Below are 24131 nucleotides of genomic sequence, written 5' to 3' on the forward strand. Positions count from 1 at the left end.
ATTTCAAAGTTTTGAGGCACACACACTCGGCAGAAAAAGTCTGCGTACATACTTATGTCCTGTTTTCTTTTGTTAAAAATATATTTTATCTACCTTTTATCAGAGCAAAATAACATTAAGTAATTTATTGCTATTTTCAATTATTCGTTTTGGTTGTACGCAGACATTTTCTGCTAGTGTATGTAATATGTAGGAACAATACCAATAGGAAAATTTGTTTTGACTCAATCTAGCTCCAATTCTTCGATTAGTTCATATTATATTAAATATAAGAAATGTAAAAATCGTAATAGAATATTTTGTTGGAAATACAAAACCTGTTAAACGATATGTTTTTTCAAGTACTTGGAAGCGAGATATGAACTTTTCTATCTGATAATAAGAAAAAAATAGAAAACTGTAAGGCGAAGGACCCTTCCGTTACAATAAAGACCCCATACTTGGACAGATTTTTGCAGAGGTGTCTAAGAACCTATTCTTCAGAGTACCAACCGAAAAAAATATTCGATCTTTTTTAATCCACCCTAGAATAGATGTACATATGTATATATACGGCTCATTATTATCGGGAAGAGAAGTTCCCTGAATTTCTAGAATATATCTGATGGATTGCTCGATTTTCTCGATAAAAAGGCATCCGCAGGCTCTGGGGTACATTTCTATAGATATTGAAAATTTATCGTCCAATTTGAACACTTTTTAGACGAAATTAGCTCTCAATTTATATACTGTAAAGCAATTGAATCACATGAAACTTAAAATTGGCATACATTTGAAGTAGGTGTGGCTGTAGTTCAATTTAGCCGATATTAACAATGTGTCATTCATTCATAAGAATGTCGGAATAATGTAAAGCATAAAATTGTCCGATTTTTGCACCGGCTCCTATGAGGCTCCTCTGTATGTATCCAATATACTTCTGACGTATATGTGTTAATCCTAACTATAATACAGTCCACTCATTCAAAATAATTATTTTGTCCTGCAATACACTTGCAATCAACACTTAACAATACAAAATATATTTACCTAGATCAAGAGCTTGCAGATAAAAAACATATTATTTATATAATCCAATACACATGCACATGAAAAAATAATATACACATACATACGCACATTTAGGTAGATAAGATAGATTCTAAAAATAGTATATAAGCGAGGAATTTAGTAAAATAAAATTAGAATGAAATACTTCTCAATCAATGACGTGTCTATCAACTTTAGTCCCCCACCAGAGGCAAGACAATATTGTGTATCTCGTCATCACACCAAATAAACAGTTAAATTTTTAGATCAATAAAAAATGCAAACAAGTGCTCTCGAAAAAGCTATTTTGTTTTTTAAATTGCGGTGATGGATAAAGGATAAAATAATATATAATAACTGAAAAATAAATAAATAAAATATGCCAAAGCAACATGAAGAATTCACCCAAATATTAGCTTCAGTAGAACAATGAATAACTCCACATTAATGACAAAAGACATTGATCTAGAATTGTTTAAATCATTGCCAAAAATTTACGGGGATAAAGCGCAATACAGATCATGGAGATCGCTAATATGGACTTTCATGGAAGCAATAAAGGACTTCAATCAACATCCGAAATATTACAGGGCCCTATGAATTGTGAGAACTATAAAGGACTATGCCAACCTAGAAGCAGTCAGAGCATTCATGCTTGGATTGAATTCTACACATTATATAACAACAACACGACTAACTTGTAAGCAACGAAGGCGATAGCCTGCAGAGGAACGACTTTTAACCAAGGATTTTCAACAACCTGCAGAGGAACGACTTTTAACCAAGGATTTTCATCCAAATGAACTTGGAAAACTTCAGGCGGTCTGTACAAATCCCTAGAAATAATAATGCTGTAAATAGCAATTTTGTCAATCCAAATAATATGAATGAATAAAATAGAGTAGCCAGTAATCAAAATGTGACTGCATAGCAAAATATCAATCAGGCTAAACAAGAAGACTTAGAATATGTAGATTTTTCCGCATATGAAGAACAATTTGAATCAGGCAGTACTTTTTTGGGCGTACCATTTGGAATGAGCTTCCCAGCATCTTAACCAAGTGCGGTCTAATAACACGCCCGTAACCTTTATAGTGGACACAGGATGTATTTATAATTTTATATAAATTTAACTTATAGAATTGGAAAGCAAACAAAATAAAACCAGAACTTTACACGGCTACTTAGTCATAGATTCAAAAAAATAATAATTAAAACAATGTACTTACATATATTTCTTTGAAATTAATGAGCTTAATGAATTTGGCATGATCCTTGGGAAACATTCCATTCCATCTAGCACGTCAAATGAAGACAGAAATAAATTTGATTGAATGGGGTTTAAAATACCAAAAGAAGATAATTCCAAACGTTCAAGCAAAAATCAAATATACCACTACTAATGATGAGTGCAAAGGTCAGGTAGATGAACTAATGGAAATAAATGCGAATGTTTATTTATATTTGCGCATGTTTATATTGACGCCATTGAATAGTTTTTTCCGCACCTAAAGAACATATGGAATACTATACAAGGTGCAATTCAAAAGTTTCAGAACTTTTATGAAAAAACGAATATAATTTGTTTTTTTGAAAAATTTATTGGTCGCCTTCAAAATAGTCTCCTTTCGCCTGAATACAACGTTTTGTACGTTCAAGAAGGTTATCGAATGATTTTTTTAGGTCATTTGTCGGTATAGCGTTGAGGATGGCGGTCGTCGCCTTTTGGATGGCATCAACGTCAGCATAGCGGTTTCCTTTCATGGCCAAATGTAGTTTTCCGAACAAATAAAAATCGCAGGGTGCCATATCAGGCGAATAGGGTGAATGGTTGATGGTATGAATGCGATTTTTGGTCAAAAATCTGTCTGATTCTGAAGTCTTTTTCGTGTTGTTTCAAAGTGTGCGGAACAAATCGAGCACAAACCTTTCTGAGGCCCAAATTTTCTGTCAAAATACGATAATCGACGCTGCGGATATTGATAATTCCGATTCCATATATTTAATCGATGATTTCGGCTCTTTTTTTAATGAATTCATGCACAATTTCCGTGTTTTTTTCGTTCACAACATCTTTTGGCCGGCCCGAGCGTTCGTCGTCTTCCAAGTCCTCCCGTCCCTCTTGAAAACGTTTTAACCACTCGTGAATACGGCTACGAGATAGACAATCATCGCCATAAACTTGTTTCATCATTTGATGAGATTTGGTAAAAATTTTACGAAGTTTAAAACAAAACTTAATATTGGCTCTTTGTTCGATGCTAATTTTCCGACCGACACTACAAACGTAATGTGACATGTAGCGCGATATCTCAGCTGTTATACAAGTCAGCTGTTATATAAATTTTATACGACAACACTGAAGAATACACAATTGAGGGATAACGATTTCAGACAGATGGCGCCACTAGAAGCCGCGTTGTTTAAAAAGTCCTGGAACTTTTTTGTTGTACCTTGTATAGACGATGGTGTGATTGTTGTAGGGGTTGGAGATGGTTGTGTAATCTCTATAATGAGGGTTGATGATGAGGACGACGATGATGACGTTGTTAAAAACACTTCAATTTCTTCTTCATAATGCGTTAAAAGAGGTTCACTTTGTTTGTTTACGGCGATGATTGTCTACCCCGTAGCCGCATTCACGAGTGGTTTAAACGTTTTCAAGAGGGACGGGAGGACTTGGAAGACGACGAACGTTCGGGCCGGCCAAAAGATGTTGTGAACGAAAAAAACACGGAAATTGTGCATGAATTCATTAAAAAAAGAGCCGAAATCATCGATTAAATATATGGAATCGGAATTATCAATATCCGCAGCGTCGATTATCGTATTTTGACAGAAAATTTGGGCCTCAGAAAGGTTTGTGCTCGATTTGTTCCGCACACTTTGAAACAACACGAAAAAGACTTCAGAATCAGACAGATTTTTGACCAAAAATCGCATTCATACCATCAACCATTCACCCTATTCGCCTGATATGGCACCCTGCGATTTTTATTTGTTCGGAAAACTACATTTGGCCATGAAAGGAAACCGCTATGCTGACGTTGATGCCATCCAAAAGGCGACGACCGCCATCCTCAACGCTATACCGACAAATGACATAAAAAAGTCATTCGATAACCTTCTTGGACGTGCAAAACGTTGTATTCAGGTGGAAGGAGACTATTTTGAAGACGACCAATACATTTTTCAAAAAAAAAAAAACAAATAATATTCGTTTTTTAATAAAAGTCCTGAAACTTTTGAATTGCACCTTATAGTTGACTTTACAACTGAAGGGAAGCCCATGAGAATTTTTATTATAGATGAAGCTATAGAGGCATTTCGTAGAGAGATTATTGAAAAGGAATCTGATATTGGAGGAATCATTGAGGCAAAACAAGCATTTTATCAACATTTCAAGATATAATATGATATACCGATTCGTTGTACTTACTTGTATGGCAGTAGATACATATATTGAAAAACTGTTGAGTATCAAGTGCTTTGAATTTCGTGAATTTGAAACTGAACGAATTCTAAATAATGGTGGCATTAAAAAGGTTCTAGTCCAGGATAATTCATATAAAAGACCAAATGTAGAAATAATTGATGTTAAAAACTATAGACAAACATATTGAATAAAATGGTCATTGTATAATATAACGTACGTTAGACGTATATAGTAAAGAGATGAAATTGACTTATTAAATAAAAATTCTACTACTACACCTGTTGTATTTAAGTTATGGAACAAGCTACTACTATAGTCAATTTATCAAAAAATCAAAATACAAGTATAAGCAGCTTTAGAAATTTTGAAAATAGTAAACGGGCTAGTTTTGAATACAATATTCCAAACACTTCGTTTCGTTTAAAAATAAATATAACAATACAATTGATTGATAAAAGTTACCCTGAGCAGAACTCATCATTAATAAAAACATCAACAACAACAACGGAAAGTCTTTCGGGATATTTTAGACCAACTTACTCCGATCAAAGAAATGAGTCATATAATGCGAAAAGAAGTGTATACACCATACTCGATGCTATTGACGCTTTTAAAAAAGATTTAGTTGAGAAGGAGAAGATAATTGGAGGTATTCTTGAGAGTCGAGGTGTTTTCCATCGACATTTCAATTTAGTTTACGATAATTGTGAAATTCAAATTAAATGCTCTTATTATAGCAATTATGTAAAGCGTACTCTAAATATAAATTCTTTGAATTTTCGGAAAACAATACGGATAAATTACATGAACGAGAAGCATTAAATGAGCACGCTTCATACGATATAAACCCAACAATAATTAATGTTGATCGTTATTATCAAACATTGCACATGAAAATTCAATAATCCAAGACATGTCGTCGACAGCAGTAGAGATATATTTAATTTTCTAAAAAACTTTGAACATATTTTGCTTAAAGAACAGAAGAAAATACTTTTGGATATTCATTCAAAAATCGAGTATAGAGATAAATTAAGAAAAATAAAGAATCGTTTCGGTGAACATTACGACGACTGCATATGATCGAATTCTAATTGTAGAGATGTCCCAGACACTTGTGCGCCGTCTGCTGGATGAGGAAGCCTGCAACATTAAGGACGCTTATACTAAAATTTTTAACCAATTTCGCTGTATACATTGTAAATAAATTCCATCTGGAAATACTTAATTTTTTTAAATAAAAATAACTTTTATTTTATATTTAAATTTAATTTTTTTTTGCAATAAACTAAAGATAGTTTTATTTCTCCCTGCAAAAATTATAGTTCCCCATTTGCAAGGGTTTCTCCCATATTTCTTTCACTAAGAGATACGTATACCGCCATATTCCCCGCCTCCGTATCACTCAAATCAATGTCCTCAAAGTCCATTTATAAGCTGCTAGAGGAAAAATCTGGCTGTTAACTCAGGTACGCCAGGAATTCGGTCTTGATGCCATCAAGCAACTCTTGACGCTGATTACTATCCTCAAGGATAGATTGCCAACGGGAGAATGAGTTCATATCGAGCCCATCTCTAACAATAATCGCCTTCATTCTTATTATGTGGGTGCTACTCATTTTCAACGCTGTGGTTTGAAGGACTTAAAGTAGAGCTGAGCTGAGCTTTAATAGTAACAAGTATAATACTTATAGTACCTATAAGCACTTCTTGAATTTTTTGATAAGTGTGATAATAAAAATATTGTGGTTAAGAATAAAATTTTCACTCATTTTTATACCCTGAACAGGGTATAATAAGTTTGTCACGAAGTTTGTAACACCCAGAAGGAAACGTCGGAGACCCTATAAAATATATACATAAATGATCAGCATGATGAGCTGAGTTGATTTAGCCATGTCCGTCTGTCTTTATATATATATACAAACTAGTCCCTCAGTTTTTATGCTATCGATCTGAAATTTTGCACCTGTCCTTTTCTAACAAAGAAGCTGCTCATTTGTCGGAATGACCGATATCGGACCACTATAGCATATAGCTGCCATACAAATTGAACGTTCGGAATCAAGTTCTAGTAAGGGGCCTTTGTGAAGGGTATTATAGCTTCGGCGCAACCGAAGTTAACGTTTTTTCTTGTTAAATAATTTTTAACCACATTTTTAAATGAAATATATTCATACATTTTAGCTCAATCTGAATATAGATGTGGCCGCTCTTTATTGATTCATTTTAATTTGTTACATCTAAAACAATTATTGGAGCAGTTTCAACAAATTGATTAGGTGATAAAAGTGGTTGTGGAGTGCGCCCATAATAACTTTGTTGAAATTTCAAATACATGTCATATAAGAGAGCATACCGATTTCGTTCAAATTTAATATTATATTAAGATCATCATATGGATATGTAGAGGAGTTAAGGTGTACTCTAACATTTAATAAGTCACAATGTTTACATTTATTTTCATTTCGAAATTCCAAAAGAATATAGCGAGGTCTTTCATTTTCACCAACCATTTTAACATTCCATAAGATGCTTTTCTGTAGAGAGGAGTTGTGGTAGACATCCCAACTTCTAAACGAAACGTTTAGTGGTTGTTTACTATTAATTGTTCTCAACATAGTTAATCGATATGAGTCTGAAAGTTGAATATGTGAAACTTATATGTAATATTTAAAAGTTTTAATGTAAGCTTTTCTTTGTCTGTAGTTGTCTTCATAACGTCATCATCTTCTTTAGCTCGTATTAAAACTAATTGTTACAATGTTTACAATTAACAATAATTTTATCAAAATCTTCAGCAAATCCAAGCAGATTAAGAAATACATAATTTTTCATTTCTGTTGCAATACCCAACTTTCTTGTGCGATCAATTTCTATTCCATTTATTTCATATCGTATCTCCTCGAATAAATAGGACATACAATTATTTAGCAGCTGTACAGTTTTTGAAACTAGTGAATCACTATTTGATATGAACCCCTCAATGTATAAAATACCTTCATTTGGTAGCACATACAGATCTTGATTTTGTATGGCGATTGAACGATTGTAAGTATGGTATTTAGCTATGATAGTCTGTGCAAGATGTAACTTGAGTAAAAATTGAGATATCTTTATGAAACTTGGTACACAAGTTTTCTATTACCGTAAGACGGTTGGTATTGCAGATGGGCATAATCGAAGGTTCCGCCCCCTAATAAGTTTAATGTGTGTATCTCCTATACCACTGAATAAATAATAGATAGGTATAATAACAAAATTCACTGAAAGCAAATGTTTTTAGCCCCTCTACCTACAGTGGGAAAATGGGTGAAATCAGGTGACAACCCCGTCCACTCCCCATATAACGGTACTGTTAAAAACTACTAAAAGCGCCATAAATCAAGCACTAAACAAGCCAGAGACATTAAATTTTATCTCAGAGATGGTATGAGATTACTTTATAGGAACCGCGGTCAAAATTAGATAGTGGGCGTGGCACCGCCTACTTGTAGGTGAAAATCCATGTCTTTGGATTTGCTTAACCGATTTTAACCAAATTCAGTTCATAACATTGTTTTCATATTTCTATGTTATGGTGCGAAAATGGGCGAAATCAGATTACAAGCACGCCTATTTTCCATGTGACACCATTTTAAATTCCCATTGATTCTTTTAATTTCCACTATGCAAATCAAGCAACAATGATTCTATCGGGGTAAAACTTTACGTGAATGATGGGATTAAAGTATGCCACCTTGTGACCAAAAATTGTCTAAATTGAACCAAAACTGTCCAAGCTCCTAGGTACTGAATATGTGGACCCCAGTACCTATAGTTGACTTTTTAACGAAAATATCGGTCAACATAGAACAAGGCGACAAGATCCACAAAGAAATATAAAACGAGTATACCATTTGACTTTGCGAGAGTATAAAATGTTCGGTTACATCCGAACTTAGCCCTTCCTTACTTGTTTATTATGCTATTATCAAAAATGGGCTTGTACAAAACGTTTATTATATCAGTCATTTTTTCAAATTAAATCCTAGACTTATTAGAAACTCCTTATTCGATAGGGTTAAATCAATTTTATGTTGAACAAGAGAATTTTCCTCTTTAGAGCGTAGATTTTTTGTGTTTGTAGCCAATACTTTTGAGGATGATTGAAAACTATTCATAAAATCTGTATGCAGCTGCTTTTTATTAAAAATTATCTTTTATTTCTTTAGATAGGTTTTAAATGTAGTCTTATTGATATATCTCCTCCACGAACATTAATCAGGTCACCAGTTTGATCAACAACTTTAACAACTAGAGTGCTTATTTGATGAGTATTAGCTGGTAAATATATAACATTAGTTGGTATTTCTCAGATTTTATATCCTGGGCTAACTCTAAGAGAAAACTGATGTATTGTATGCATAGATATTTCGTTTATATATGAGCCGTTGATGATATTACATTCAACGGATATTGTGTTTATTTTTGTTATATCCACAGGATTGTCAGAGTAATGAAAAATGCCTGGCTCCAATATTCTTTTACTGAAACCTAGTTGTAGGACTACAAAGCTTTTTTTGTAGCCGCGTGAATATCGAAAAAGCGAAATATTTAAGCGAAGTTGTAACAGCGATAAAATACAAAGATCGAAGTAATGATGCTATGTGTGGTCAGTGATTAGACTATTTTTTATTTTCAAAATTCTTCTCCTTAAATAATATTCTAAGCAATATTGCATTCCGTTCAATACATAATTTCCGCTAAGTACATAGTTTCGTTTTCTATTAGTGCATATATACATAAGTATGTAAGTTATATAAAAACAGTTCATAAATAGAGAATAATCCACGTACCTACATACTTTACTCTATTGTTCCTTCGTATATAATGTAGTTATTAACAAAAGAGAAATATAAAAAAATGGGAACGCAGCATTACAAGAGGCTGCTTACATATTAAGCTTAGTATATGTTAAATGGGACTAGCTAATGTGCACAAACAAATATTCATATAATTGCGTGGACGAAAACATAGCGGTAGCATAAGTGTACAAAGCAAGCGCAAGCAAGCAATAAATATGTAAGTATGTACACAATGCAAATACAATTATTAACTGCATTGAGGCGAATGACTTCTAATGCTTGCCCTTGAATATTGGGCAAATAAGTAGAGAACAAGAAATAGCAAAAATATATAGAACATATGACCGTATAATGCATTGGTTCTCGGTGACCCAACATCCCAGCCCCGTTGAAAGGCACTTCAAACAGGTAGAAGGCCTAGCTTGTGAATTGGTCGCCGAATGATTCCCTTCGTTGTTCGAATGTCCACCACATGCACTTTAGAGTCCTTTCATGGAATACAGTTTATAACTCTTCCAATATGCCATTTTTGTGGGTAAATTGTCTTCATGGATGATAACCATTGAGTTGTTGTTGATGTTTGGCCGCTCTGTAAACCACTTTGATCGTGCTTGAAGTTCGTGTATGTATTTATTTGACCATCTGTTCCAAAACATCTGTTTAATGCTTGTGACCTGATTCCATCGTTGTACGTTGCTGATGTTAGCTGACAATCTCCGCTCTGGGAGTGCCCTAAGTGAACTACCAATAATAAAATGCCCCGGAGTTAATACTTCATAATCATTTGGATCCGATGACATTGGTGTTATTGGACGAGAATTTAATACAGCTTCTATCTCAACCAGGACTGTTGTTAGTTCCTCAGCTGTGAGTCTTGCATTTTTGATGGTGCGGTTGAAGTGACCCTTAGTCGATTTGACTGCTGCCTCCCAAATACCGCCGAAATGAGGTGCTCTTGGAGGAATAAAATTGAAATTTATAAATTCATTAGTACAATATTTTACAATTGCATCTTTGTTTTCGGTTTTAAATAAAAATGACTTTAATTCAGCTAGTTTGTTGCAAGCACCCACAAAATTTGTTGCGTTATCGCAAAAGATGTCAGAGGGTAGACCTACTCTTCCAATCATGCGCTTCAATGACGCTAAGAATGAGTCCGTGGATATATCTGATACTAGTTCGATGTGAACCGCCTTTGTCGCTAGACAAACGAAGATCCCAATGTACGCTTTAAAAGGTGTTTTGCTTCGAATACGCAAATATACGTTGACTGGTCCGCAGAAATCAATACCACACCGCGCAAAAGAACGAGATGGGGTTAAACGCTCGACAGGTAACTGTCCCATTACTTGGTTCATCAGCTTTGGCTTGTAGCGTATACAATGTGTGCATGATCTGACGATACGTCTTGCTAAATCGCGCGCATTGACTATCCAAATCTGAAATCTTATCAGTGCTACGAGTGCCTTTGGTCCTGCATGGTAGTGTTTCCGATGTAGATGACGAACGTAATGCACAACAAAAATTGATTTTATTTGGCAACAGCATTGGGTGTTTCCTTTCTTCTGGAATATCTGCTGATTCCAATCGACCTCCAACTTTGAGTATTTGAAATCCTTCGATATACTCGAGAAAAGGATTTAAATAACGAGACGGGCCAGTTATCGTAAGCTCTTTATGTAAAAGATGAATTTCATTAGCGAAATGTATGTGTTGAATATTCCAAATTATGCAAAGAAAGGCGTGATGTAACTCTTGTTGTTTAAAATGTTAATGAGTCATTAAGATTAGATCCATGCCGAAATTTATTGATGAAGCGGAACATCCAAGCTATTAATCGAAGGCTGCTGGTGTAGTTACTCCGCTGATTCACAATTTCCAAAATGTAATTGGTGCTAACAATTGTATTGAATGCTGATTTTCGTTTCTCCCTATCGACAACTTCCATGTCGATATCATCGCAGCTATTCTTTGGCCATTTATCTGAGTTTTCGTATAGAAACTTTGGTCCGGTGTACCATATTGAATTAACAAGTTCCTTTACAGTACATTCTCTAGAGGCAACATCCGCCGGGTTACAATGCGTTGGTACATGGTTCCAATAAGCGCCTTTGGGTAAATCTTGAATTTCCGAAATTCAATTACCAACAAAAGTCGAAAGTGTTGCAGAATGCATCTTAAGCCAATGTAATACTATTTGTGAGTCTGTCCAAAGAAAAATGTTAAAAGATTTGTTAGAAATTGTTGGTTTAATTTTTGCTAAAAGACGAGCAAGAAGAAGAGCGCCGCAAAGTTCTAATTTGGGTAACGATGGTTTTTTGGTGGGTGCCACTCTGGACTTCGCAGTGAGTAGGCGAATGGTAGTAGTAGTGCCACATTTCTTGAGAAAGCGAGAATATATTGCGCAGCTTTAATTTGTGAAAGATCCGATAAGCAGTTAATAAATTTTTTCCAAGCAAATTCGATGTTCTGTGGCACAGATTCATCCCAATCCAACTTTAGTAGCCATATTTCTTGCAACAAAATTTTTGATGTTACAATAACAGGAACTAAAAGTCAAAGTGGGTCGTAAAGTGATGATGCAACAGAAAGGATGGAACGTTTTGTAAGTCGACCAGTCAGTGGTAGTTTGGCTTCGAATGAAAAAACAAAACAATCAAGATTTTGGTTCCATTTTAGTCCAAGTGTACTAGTGATAGATGTATCTACGTTTAGATCCTTTATAGAGTCGTCTTCTCTGAATTGATGATAATTGGAATGCCACTTTGTTAATTTAAACTGTCCTAATTCTAACAGTTGTATTACCTCTTGCTTTATCTGTGCAAGTTCGGTTAGAGTATCAGCACCACAGAGTAGGTCGTCTACGTAGAATGATGAATTCACGATTTTTGCGCCAATTGTAAATTGTTCTGAATGCTGTTCAGCTAGATATAACAAACTCCGTATAGCAAGATATGGTGCAGCCGCCATTCCATAAGTAACAGTATTTAGTTGATACGTGCGAATATCTTCAGTTGGTGAACTTCTCCACAGAATATACTGGAACTTTCGATCATCTTCGTGCATTAATACTTGGCGATACATCTTGACTATGTCGGCAGTGAGTGCAAACCTGTGGAATCGAAAACGAATAAGAAGAAGAAAAAGTTCGCATTGAATTGTAGGGCCAACCATCTGAATATCGTTCAATGATTTTTGGGATGTGGTTCGACAGGAAGCGTCAAATACAACTCGAAGCTTTGTTGTTGTACTTGTAGGTTTTAGCATACAATGATGTGGTATATAATAATGCGGTTCGCTGAGATTTGGATTTTTTACAACGCTCATATGACCCAAACTCTCGTAGTCGCTCATAAATTCAACGTAGTGTGCTTTTAATTGTGGTGATTTGGCTAATCGACGTTCTTGTGCATTAAATCGTTTTAATGCCGTAGTATATGACTCGCCCAAACATGTCGGATCATCCTTGAAAGGTAATTTGACAACTATTCTGCCGCAAGGTCTTCTTGACACAGTTGAATTGTATATGTGATCGCAACTCTGTTGTTCACGAGTCCATGCCTCTGGTATGGTAGTGATTTCTTCCAATTTCCACAACTTTTCCAATTTGGCATCTAAAGATTCATTGGCTAAAAATAAACAAGATGGGTTGGATATATTGTTACTGCCCGTCTTATAGCGTCCCGAAACAATCCAGCCTAAGAGTGTTTTTTGCAAGATTGGCAAATTAGATCCAAGATTGATTTGTCCTACAGATAGAAGACTGAAGAACGTTTCTGTACCCAGCAACATGTCGATTTTCTTTGGTATATAAAATTCATCATCGGGGAGCGCTATATTGTGTGGAATACTCCATGTTGAAATATTGATTTCAGGATCTGGTTGATAAGCAATGTGCGATGTAATGCAAAAAGTCAATGGAAGTTCGAAACCAGTGACTTGCGACTTGATATTAGTTGATGTTTTGAATTTAATATTTGTCGACGATGAACCGATGTTTTGAATCTGTATGTTTTGCTTACTTTTTGGCAGAAGCAACTTTTGCGAAAAATCATCTGTGATAAAATTTACCTGTGAACAGGAATCTAGCAGTGCTGTACCCAATCTGTAGCTCCCCGATGCATCACGAACTAAAATTTTTGCTGTTGCAAGGATGACGTTATCCAACGATGAATTATTCCTGTGTGTATGCGCGACTGCCTCTTGTGATGCAAATACCTGAGTAGGTGTTTGTAGGACTGGAGTAGAACCACGGTGGAGGAAACTGTGGTGTTGTCGTGCACAAACCTTGCACCTGTGTGATGATGGACAATTGGCTACTCGATGTGCCTTTGATAAGCAATTGATGCAAAGTCCACTTTTCTTTGCATGTTCGAAACGTTGAGTAATGTTCAGTGACTTAAAGCGTTCGCAATTAAAAACCTGATGGTTGTTACTTGAACAGAAATTAAACGATATATTGGAGCAGGAAAATGTATAGCCTCTTGGTTGATTCCTTGATTTCGAAGAGGAATATTTGTTAGAAACTTGAGTTGACGAGCTACTAACATGCGTGTAGTCCAGTGATTCCAGGTATTGGCAGTGTCTTTCCAAAACTGCGATGCAATTCTCCTATGATGGCAGCGTTCTGAAATCTAGCGACTCCTTCCACTTTTTGTTTGTCTGTTCATCAGACTTCTGCAAAATTAAATGAATAAGCATAGCTTGCAATATTTGGCTGTCAGTGCCTAGCGATGTCAAGGAACCATAAATAGCTGAAGCTTTATCAATTAAACTTCTTAGCTGAATGCCATTTGGTTTCATAACTGCTGGTAAATCAAAAACCGAATTTATTTCTTCCAAAAAAATTAGTGTTTTGTTATCATACCGTACCTTCAACCGTTCTAACGCCTTCGGATAGTTTTCATTTGTCACTTGAAACGCTTTTACAGTTTCTAAGGCTTGACCTTGGGGACAATTTCGCAAATGGATGAATTTTTCAATATTAGTTAAACTGAATTCACGATCAATTATTTGCTTGAACGAGGTGATAAGATTTTGATAATTTGAATACTTGCCATCAAACGTAGGAAGCTTAAGTGGTGGAAGTTTTGAACTCGATTGTACCACGCAAGTTGTGTCCGAAAGTGAAACGTTGTTATATTCTGCCAGTTGCGATTGGATAACCAATTTAGTTGTGATGTAAAGTTGTTCCAGGTCAGCACGTCCACCATCATCAGCATCCAATCTTTCGATGTCAGTTTGAATTGAGAGAATCTGCTTAAAATACGACTCCAGGATGCCCGAACGGCATTTGCATTCCGCAGCTGAAAGAGCCTTCCACCTGGTCGCAAGCTGGCGTCGACGATATTTGTAATGCACGTAATATTTTTCTTGGTGCTGGCGCGTTGTTGTCTTAGCTCGTTTAAAGACATTGCAGAACAGGATCTTGTATGTGCTTTATAGAGGCTTCAAAATTATTTTAAATAACAATACTTCTACTTCTAGTGAGTAGTTAAGCAATAAGTGATTAGTTAATTTTACCGCAAAATTTATAAATCAAGTTATAAGTTAAGTTACTTATGTGTGGGTATGCAACGAACATGCGAATATGAGCTACAGGCAATGGTAGCGACGAGACTTAGCGGTGGCAAACTGGTGTGCTGTGCTTTGTGCGAGCAATGCTGGTGACTATAATAGTAAAGATTTCTAACGGTGACTAAGTTTAATGATGACAAAGTCCAATGTCGGTAATTTCCAATGACGATAATGTCCAATGACGATAATGTCCAATGACGATAATGTCCAACGATGTAGTCTAATACTGACCACACTCCGAAATGATTTGCGAAAGAACAAAAAAATTCACTCGTGCCCCACGTTGAGCGCCAAAAAATGTAGGACTACAAAGCTTTTTTTGTAGCCGCGTGAATATCGAAAAAGCGAAATATTTAAGCGAAGTTGTAACAGCGATAAAATACAAAGATCGAAGTAATGATGCTATGTGTGGTCAGTTATTAGACTAACTTTATTTTCAAAATTCTTCTCTTTAAATAATATTCTAAGCAATATTGCAATACCGTTCAATACATAATTTCCGCTAAGTACATAGTTTCGTTTTCTATTAGTGCATATATACATAAGTATGTAAGTTATATAAAAACAGTTCATAAATAGAGAATAATCCAAGTACATACTTTACTCTATTGTTCCTTCGTATATAATGTAGTTATTAACAAAAGAGAAATATAAAAAAATGGGAACGCAGCATTACAAGAGGCTGCTTACATATTAAGCTTAGTACATGTTAAATGGGACTAGCTAATGTGCACAAACAAATATTCATATAATTGCGTGGACGAAAACATAGCGGTAGCATAAGTGTACAAAGCAAGCGCAAGCAAGCAATAAATATGTAAGTACCTATGTACACAATGCAAATACAATTATTAACTGCATTGAGGCGAATGACTTCTAATGCTTGCCCTTGAATATTAGGCAAATAAGTAGAGAACAAGAAATAGCAAAAATATATAGAACATATGACCGTATAATGCATTGGTTCTCAATCGGTGACCCAACACTACATAGTAATGGTCTAATTGAGTATTTTTTATCAAAATTCACTTCTTCGTTATTGCTCATAATTTCGGTGTGAAATGTATTAGGATTAGCTTTTATATCAATAAACCCTCTATTCAAATGTTCATATGTGTTGGTAATTTTCTCAACTATATCATCCAGTTCATATGTTCCAACAGGTATCTCAAAAACACTCGATCCAATGTGAAACAAATGTTTTCTTTGTCCACATTTGAAATTGTATGATACGAGTCAAAACTAATTAACCCACAAACATAATCTTGTTTGAGCTCTATGGGAGGGGAATAATTTGCAACCAGTATAGATGAATTACCATTTATTGTTAATGTAATCTACATGTTGATTGGTTATCATTAGATACTTAACTTAAATAACTTTTAAAACACTTTTTTATTTATAATACATAAATATATTTACTTATTTATTTTTTTTTAATTTAAGTCATTAATATTCACCCAAGAATTGTGTTCAGAAGAAAATCCTGACCATTTAACATAAACTCTGTTGTTTCGACGTCTCAAAACTTTTTCAACTTAATATACATGAGGGAGCTTAGCTTTCATTAGTTCATATTCGCAGAACCTCCTCTTAATAGTATTACCTAGATAGTCTTTAAGTAGTTATGTTGTAGGATTTGTGTTTTTAATTGATTTTATTTTAAAAACTTCTGTTGTCCAATTTGGTGTATAATTTCCCCTTTTCAAATATATGTTTATATTTACCTTTTCTAACCTCATCATTTTTATTAAATTTTGGTCTATGACTAACTTTTAAATTGTGGTATGCGGTGTTCAATAAATGTTATTCATTCGAGGAATTTACCTCATTTGGAGTTATTCTGATGGTCCTGTGAATAGTATTATTATAATCATTGACTAAATTTTTATAGATGTCCATGATGATCCATTTATAAGTTCCCCGAAAACTCTTTCCACATCATTCATTTTAATGTTCTGTCTATTTTAGATGCTTTTAATGATGAAACTGTTGAATAATGATTTATATTCTTTGTTTGTGATAATCTCTTAAAATTACTATTATAAAATTCCTTTCCCTTATCTGTTTGTAGGTTTTTCGGTATTCGGTTAGTTGAGTTTAAAACCTTAGCCATTGCATTAGTTACATTTTCTTTAGTTTTATTTTTAACTGCTTCGACCCAAGCTTTTTTGGAAAATGTATCGATTACAGTTAAAAGATATTGATTAGTACTATTTGAATACTGAGTCATTACCACCAAGTCAGCTTGCCATAAATCATCGATTCCTTTAATAATAACACGTCTTTGTTCAAAACTTTTTCTAGCTTGATTACGTAATTCTTCTACAATAGCTATTTTATTATACTTTCGCAACCTGTTGCTACAGAGTATAATAGTTTTGTTCACCTAACGGTTGTTTGTATCACCTAAAACTAATTGAGTTAGATATAGGGTTATATATATATAAATGATCAGGATGAAGAGACGAGTTGAAATCCGGGTGACTGTCTGTCCGTCCATCCGTCCGTGCAAGCTTTGCCTTGAGTAAAAATTGAGATATCTTTATGAAAGTTGGTAGACATGTTTCTTGGTACCGTGAGACAGTTGGTATTGCAGATGGGCGTAATCGGACCACTGCACCGCCCACAAAATGCAACTAATCAAAAACAAATAAATTGCCATAACTAAGCTCCGCAATTAGATACAAGACTGTTATTTGGTACACAGAATCACATTAGGGAGAGGCATCTGCAGTTAAAATTTTTTTTTAAAGTAATAGGTTTAATGTGCATATCTCCTAAACCGCTAAAGCTATAATAACAAAATTCACTAAAAGTAACTGTTTTTAGAACCTCTACCTACAGTGTGAAAATAGTTGAAATCGGGTGGCAACTGCGTCCACTCCCCATATAACGGTACTGTTAAAAACTACTAAAAGCGCGATAAAGCAAGCACTAAACACGCCAGAGACATTCAATTTTATCTCTGGGATGGTATGAGATGACTTTATAGGAACCGCGTTCAAAAATAGACATTGGGCGTGGCACCGCCCACTTTTAGGTGAAACCCCATATCTTGGGATCTGCTTAACTGATTTCAACCAAATTTGGTATATAAGATTACTTTCATATTTCTATATTATAGTGCGAAAATAGGCGAAATCGGACTACAACCACGCCTCTTTCCCATGTAACACCATTTTCAATTCCATCTGATTCTGTCACTTTCCAGTATGCAAATCAAGCAAGAATGATTATATCGGGGTAAAACTTTGCGTGAATAATACGTTTGAAGTATGCCACCTTGTGACCAAAAATTGTCTAGATCGAACCAAAAATGTTCAAGCCCCTAAGTACTAAATATGTGGACCCCAGTGCCTATAGTTGACCTTCTACCGAAAATATCAGTTAATCCACAAAGAAATCTCAAACGAGTATACCATTTGACTTTGCGATAGTATAAAATGTTCGGTTACATTGTTAATCCTCTTATAGTAGGGAGCTTTATTTTTAGCACTTCAACGTTTTTTTCAGTAGGATGTTGTTTCGATACAACGAAATGCATCAAATAATCCTCAATAGATAATAAATAGTTGTTTATATAATATTATATTATGAAATTCTTCCCCACATGTACTTTTTATTCGTTGGTCTATTAGATCCTCAAGAATTGGTACATTATTTTTAATACTATTATTCAGAATTACATGTATTTCTTTGATTTGATGTTCTAATTTGTTGTTCATCTTATTTAACGTTTCTAAAAGGAATACTTTCGAAATAGCATCATCGTTTTCTATAGGAGCAGCTAGGTTAATTATTCTTTTCTTGTTTAAATTAAGATTTTTGTATTAGTTTAGAATTGTTTTCTCTTTTGACCTATTATTGTTAAATGAGGAATGTCCAAATTTATTTATACTCATATTATTTAATAATATTTGCTTCTCGCAACTCTTCAATAATTGATATAATCTCGTTTTGATGGTTATTTTGACCGGCACTTGTTGAAGATATAAGATGTAAGCAATCCCAATCTATCCACCAATTTATTAGGATTATCCCAATATTGATAAAAATTTTTGCGGTAATCGATTGATTTCAATAAACCTTTACCACTTATGAACGTGTGTGGATTATAATTGAACAATTTCCTGATAATATATACAAGTAGATATTTAAATTATTTTGTTCCTTTAATTTGACTATTTGGGTTATATCTACGTTTGTGAGCACTTGTATCTAATAAAATCTGTCTTCAAATCACACTTTTTATATTGTTGTGGGTTGTTATGAAATTTTAACTCAAACAGACCTGGTGTCATTTTCCATTTATCCTTTCCGATCTGTATAACACCTTTAGAATTAATTTTCAATCGTTTGAGTCCAAATCGCCATCGACCATTTAAATCTATTCGGACCATACAATGTATCAAGCATTTTAAGATCTTTAAGCAAATTTGTGTTTTGTAATAATGAATAAGGGTGAGTAAGCTTAACTCGTTTAAAGTCTTTATTTAGTTGATTTTCAGACTGACGTTTTGCAAAGTTATGTCTTTTCCACAGATCGGGATCTTCTTCGATTCTTCTTAAAATATCATTTTCAGTTGGAGAAGTATTATCATTATTAGTTTCAGCTTGATTTTGACCTTGTATAGTAATGGTTCATTGTTTGGTTTACTTGGAATATACGATGCTGGCCTCTCGGGATCATTCATTAAATTTATTTTTTGTTTAACGCTAACAACCTTATCATTGTTTATTAACTAACATTGAATGGGGGTGAGTAAGCTTAACCCGTTTAAAGTCTTCATTTAGTTAATTTTCAGACTGACGTTTTACAAATTTATGTCTTTTCCACTGATCGGGATCTTCTTCGATTCTTCTTAAAATATCATTTTTAGTTGGAGAAGTATTATCATTATTCGTTTCAGCTTGATTTTGATCTCGTATAATGATTGTTCATCGTTTGGTTTACTTGGAGTATACGATGCTGGCCTCTCGGGATCATTCATAAAATTTATTTTTTGTTTAACGCTAACAACCTTATCATTGTTTATTAACTAACATTGTTTATTAATGATATCAATAGCTTTCGCCTTTCAGGTTTATTATCAATATTTGGTTTAATTTTCATTACAATACACTGCTTTGTGTAGCTGCTTTTAGTAATTCATCATCATCAGGTTTACTTGGAATATACGATGCTGGCCTCTCGGGGTCATTTATAAAATTTATTTTTTGTTAAACCTAGCAACCTTATCTAGTTTTTTATCAAAGCATTCTTTATTAATGATATTAAGAGGATTTCGCTTCTTAACATTTTGTTTCCGATAACTATCTGCAGAATATTCTAAATCAAAATCATTAGCATTTATATAATTGTCAACGGTTGGTAATGTATCAACTTTCATGTCTTCACTTTCTTTTACACTGTCCGCCTCACAAATTTCATCATTACCATTATATTTATTAGAGCTTTTAAAATTATCAACTAATTCATTTAATGGTTTTAAAATAGGTTTAAATGTATCCTCCAACAAGTTTATTCTATCCAATTCTCCCAATTTCATTCTTTTAATTTTTTGCTCTTAATGCTTTTCTACTTTTAGCAATATTTGCTAATACAGTCATTTGATTTTTTAACATGATCTTTAAGGAGTGAGTGAGAACTCTGTTCTGACAAATGTTTTTATACTCTCGCAACTTGTTGCTACAGAGTATAATAGTTTTGCTCACCTAACGACTGTTTGTATCACCTAAAACTAATCAAGTTAGATATAGGGTTATATATATATAAATGGTCAGGATGACGAGACGAGTTGAAATCCGGGTGACTGTCTGTCCGTCCGTCTGTGCAAGCTGTAACTTGAGTAAAATTTGATATATTTTTATGAAACTTGGTACACATGTTTTCGGTTGGCATTGCAGATGAGCGTAATCGGACCACTACCACGCCCACAAAACGCCATTATTTCCATAACTAAGCTCCACAACAAGATACAAGACTCTTATTTAGTATACAGGATCACATTAGGGAGGGGAATCTGAATTTAAAATTTTTTTTATTAAAGTGGGCGTTGTCCCGCCACCTAATAAGTTTAATGTGCATATCTGCTATACCCCTGAAGATATAATAACAAAATTCACTGGGAACAAATGTTTTTGGCCCCTCTACCTGCAGTGGGAAAATGGGTGAAATCGGGTAACAACCACGCCTATTTCCCAAGTGACACCATTTTAAGTTCCACTTGATTCTTTTAATTTCCACTATGCATATCAAGCAACAATGATTGTATCGGCGTTAACCTTTGCGTGAATCATTTTTGTGACCAAAAATTATCTAAATTGAACCAAAACTGTTCAAGTCCCTAGGTACTGAATATATGGACCCCAGTGTATATAGTCGACTTTTTACCGAAAATATTGGTCAACATAGAACAAGGCGGCTAGATCCACAAAGAAATCTAAAACGAGTATACCATTTGACTTTGCGAAAGTATAAAATGTTCGGTTACGTCCGAACATAGCCCTTCCTTACTTGTTATACATGTTTTATAATTGTATAAAATGATCAAAACCCTTTCGATATCGACCATTGTTTATAAGACCATCTTTTCTTATAACAATAACGCCGTATTTATTTCTTCAAGACTCGGTACACAAATGATTCGTATAATACTTGTATATCTCCAATAACATGATCATTATAGATATGCTTAAGTTTCATTTCAGCTTGCTTGAACACAGTAATGTTTGCATTATCACGAATTAAGTGTTTAGGAATTTTTGTATAAGTTTGACATAAATAAAAAGATTTAATGTTTTTATTAGGACCCATACAAAAATAATCTCTTATTGTACTCTGTTTTCAACATATTACAACATCAACGTTTTCACTAAGTGTATAAAGATTTATATCCTTTTATCGGATCAATGAGCCTTTTTAAATAGATATATTTTGGCTGATGTAATGATTTTGAATAAATGTATATATTTCGGAAATTAAGCCCGTTTGGGCTTTCAATTAAACTGAGCATAACATTAGTTTTTCCACAATTCGATGGTCCCACAATCAGCGCTCGTGTGGAATTTGGTAAAAGTGCACTATGCCTAGTAACATTTTTATCATTTATATAATTGTCAGCGTTATTAACCCTAAGTTGGAGACGTTTTTTAACTACTTTCATTTTGTTTACTAAATTTAGAAAAAAATCATCTAATGGGACTAATACATAAAAAGATTGGGCAGGGTTTTGTAAATACTTTGATGAATTCTTTACCTATTGAACTTCATTTACCCGGCTATCAATTTGGTGGTCCTGGAACAAAACTCCGACAACGGTTAGAAAGAGGAGATAAGGGTATAAATCCTTTAGATGCAGCCTGCAGAGAAAATGAAATTGCAAATTCCCAAGCAAAAGATATAAATATCAGACACCAAGGTGATAAAGTTTTATCTGAGAAAGCCTGGAAGCGTGTTACATCTAAGGCCAGTGATTTCAAAGAACGAGCAAACGCTTAGCTTATTAAAAATGCAATGAAAGCAAAACTCAAATTGGGAATGGGTATTAAAAGTAAGAAAAGAAAGACATCTAAATGTAAAAAACGTAAAAAGATGAAAAAAGGAAAAGTGACATCTAACGAATTTTTTTTAATGGCAGTTAAAAAAGGTATATATATGCTTAACAAAAAGAAGCCGTCATTTAATGAAGCTTATAAAATTTCTCAGGATGCCATAAAGTCTAGCTTTAAAAATAAAAATAATTCCAGTCCCAAATATTGGTGTAATTTTACCACTCTTTCCTATTTTAACGGCGTTAGGTGCACTTGGTGGTATAGCATCTGGTGGATCACAAATCCATAGCAAAAGTTTTGAATAATATCAAGACTGGAAAAGAACAATTGAATGAGGTTAGCCGCCATAATAGATATATGGAATCAATCGCTATGGGGAGGAGTTTATTCCTCAAGCCATATAAAAAGGGGTATGGTTTATATTTACGACCCTGTCCAAAAAACTAATAAAAAAGCTATCTAAAGGACCGTTAACCGATGTAGATTTAATGAAATATTGTGAACCTTTTAGGGGAATTTTTATGCGAAATTCTTTACGGAATAAACCGAAATCTCAAGAATGTGGAATTCTTAATTTAATGCTGATAGTCCTGGTACTCATTGGGTAGCATACTATAAAAACAAAAATTATAAAGAATATTTTGTTTTGGAATTTACAGCCACTTGTAGAACTGATTAATTACCTGAAGCCACCAATATATTACAATTATGAACGGAACAAAAATATAACTCAGTAATATGTGGTCAATTATGTTTAACATTTTTATTTAATAAAACTAAATAATGTAAAATAGTGGCACCGCCCACTTTTAGGTGAAAACCCATATCTTGGGATCTGCTTAACCGATTGCAACCAAATTCGGTGCATAACGTTCTTTTTATATTTCTATGTCATAGTGCGAATCGGACTACAACCACGCCTATTTCCCATAAAACACCATTTTCAATTCCATCTGATGCTTTCACTTTCCACTATGCATATCAAGCATATCAATGATTATATCGGGGTAAAACTTTGCGTGAATAATACGTTTAAGGTATGCCACCTTGTGACCAAAAATTGTCTAAATCGAACCAAGACTGTTCAAGCCCCTAAGTATTAAATATGTGGACCCCAGTGCCTATAGCTGACCTTTTACCGAAAATATCAGTCAATTCACAAAGAAATCTCAAACGAGTATACAATTTGACTTTGCGAGAGTATAAAATGTTCGGTTACATCCGAACTTAGCCCTTCCTTACTTGTTATATTTCTCTTTAATATAATTATATTTAGAAAGTTCTAAAACAGTAAAACCATTATGTATCGGTTTATTGTACAGAATTACCGCTTGTTTCATTTGAATCGCTATTAAATTATCAAAAAATCGGATTGACTGTGGAAATTTGGTTTTGCTCATAAGGCTCTGGCACCTATTTTTTTTCTACCTCCTTTAAATATTTTCTCAATCTTGTACTAATTTAACATTTACTCTTTTATCGACATTCTCCATAGTTTTACCATACACCGCATTATTTAATAATTTAAAGAAATTTTCTTTAAACTTATTTGCAGCTAATGTTCTATTACAATTATTTAAATCAATAACCAATCCGATTGATTAAATTGTAGAATTCTATGAATTTTCTTTATTATAAGTCCATGTTTTATACATTGTTGTAAATTATTATAATGAATAATGTAT

General features: G+C 34.0%; 1 protein-coding gene across 1 annotated transcript in view; it reads right to left on the minus strand.

The window, feature by feature from the left end:
* LOC138856246 (mucin-17-like) overlaps positions 1 to 24131 on the minus strand; it is a 150111-nt gene that overhangs the window by 9825 nt on the left and 116155 nt on the right. The window contains exons 2-3 of the mRNA XM_070106689.1: positions 13531 to 13674; positions 12582 to 13454 (exon numbers count right to left, since the gene is read on the minus strand). Of these exons, the coding sequence (XP_069962790.1) occupies positions 12582 to 13454; positions 13531 to 13674 (1017 nt within the window). The remainder of the gene's footprint in view (positions 1 to 12581; positions 13455 to 13530; positions 13675 to 24131) is intronic.

This window comes from Bactrocera oleae, chromosome 2, assembly GCF_042242935.1.
Source record: "Bactrocera oleae isolate idBacOlea1 chromosome 2, idBacOlea1, whole genome shotgun sequence".
NCBI lineage: Eukaryota > Metazoa > Arthropoda > Insecta > Diptera > Tephritidae > Bactrocera > Bactrocera oleae.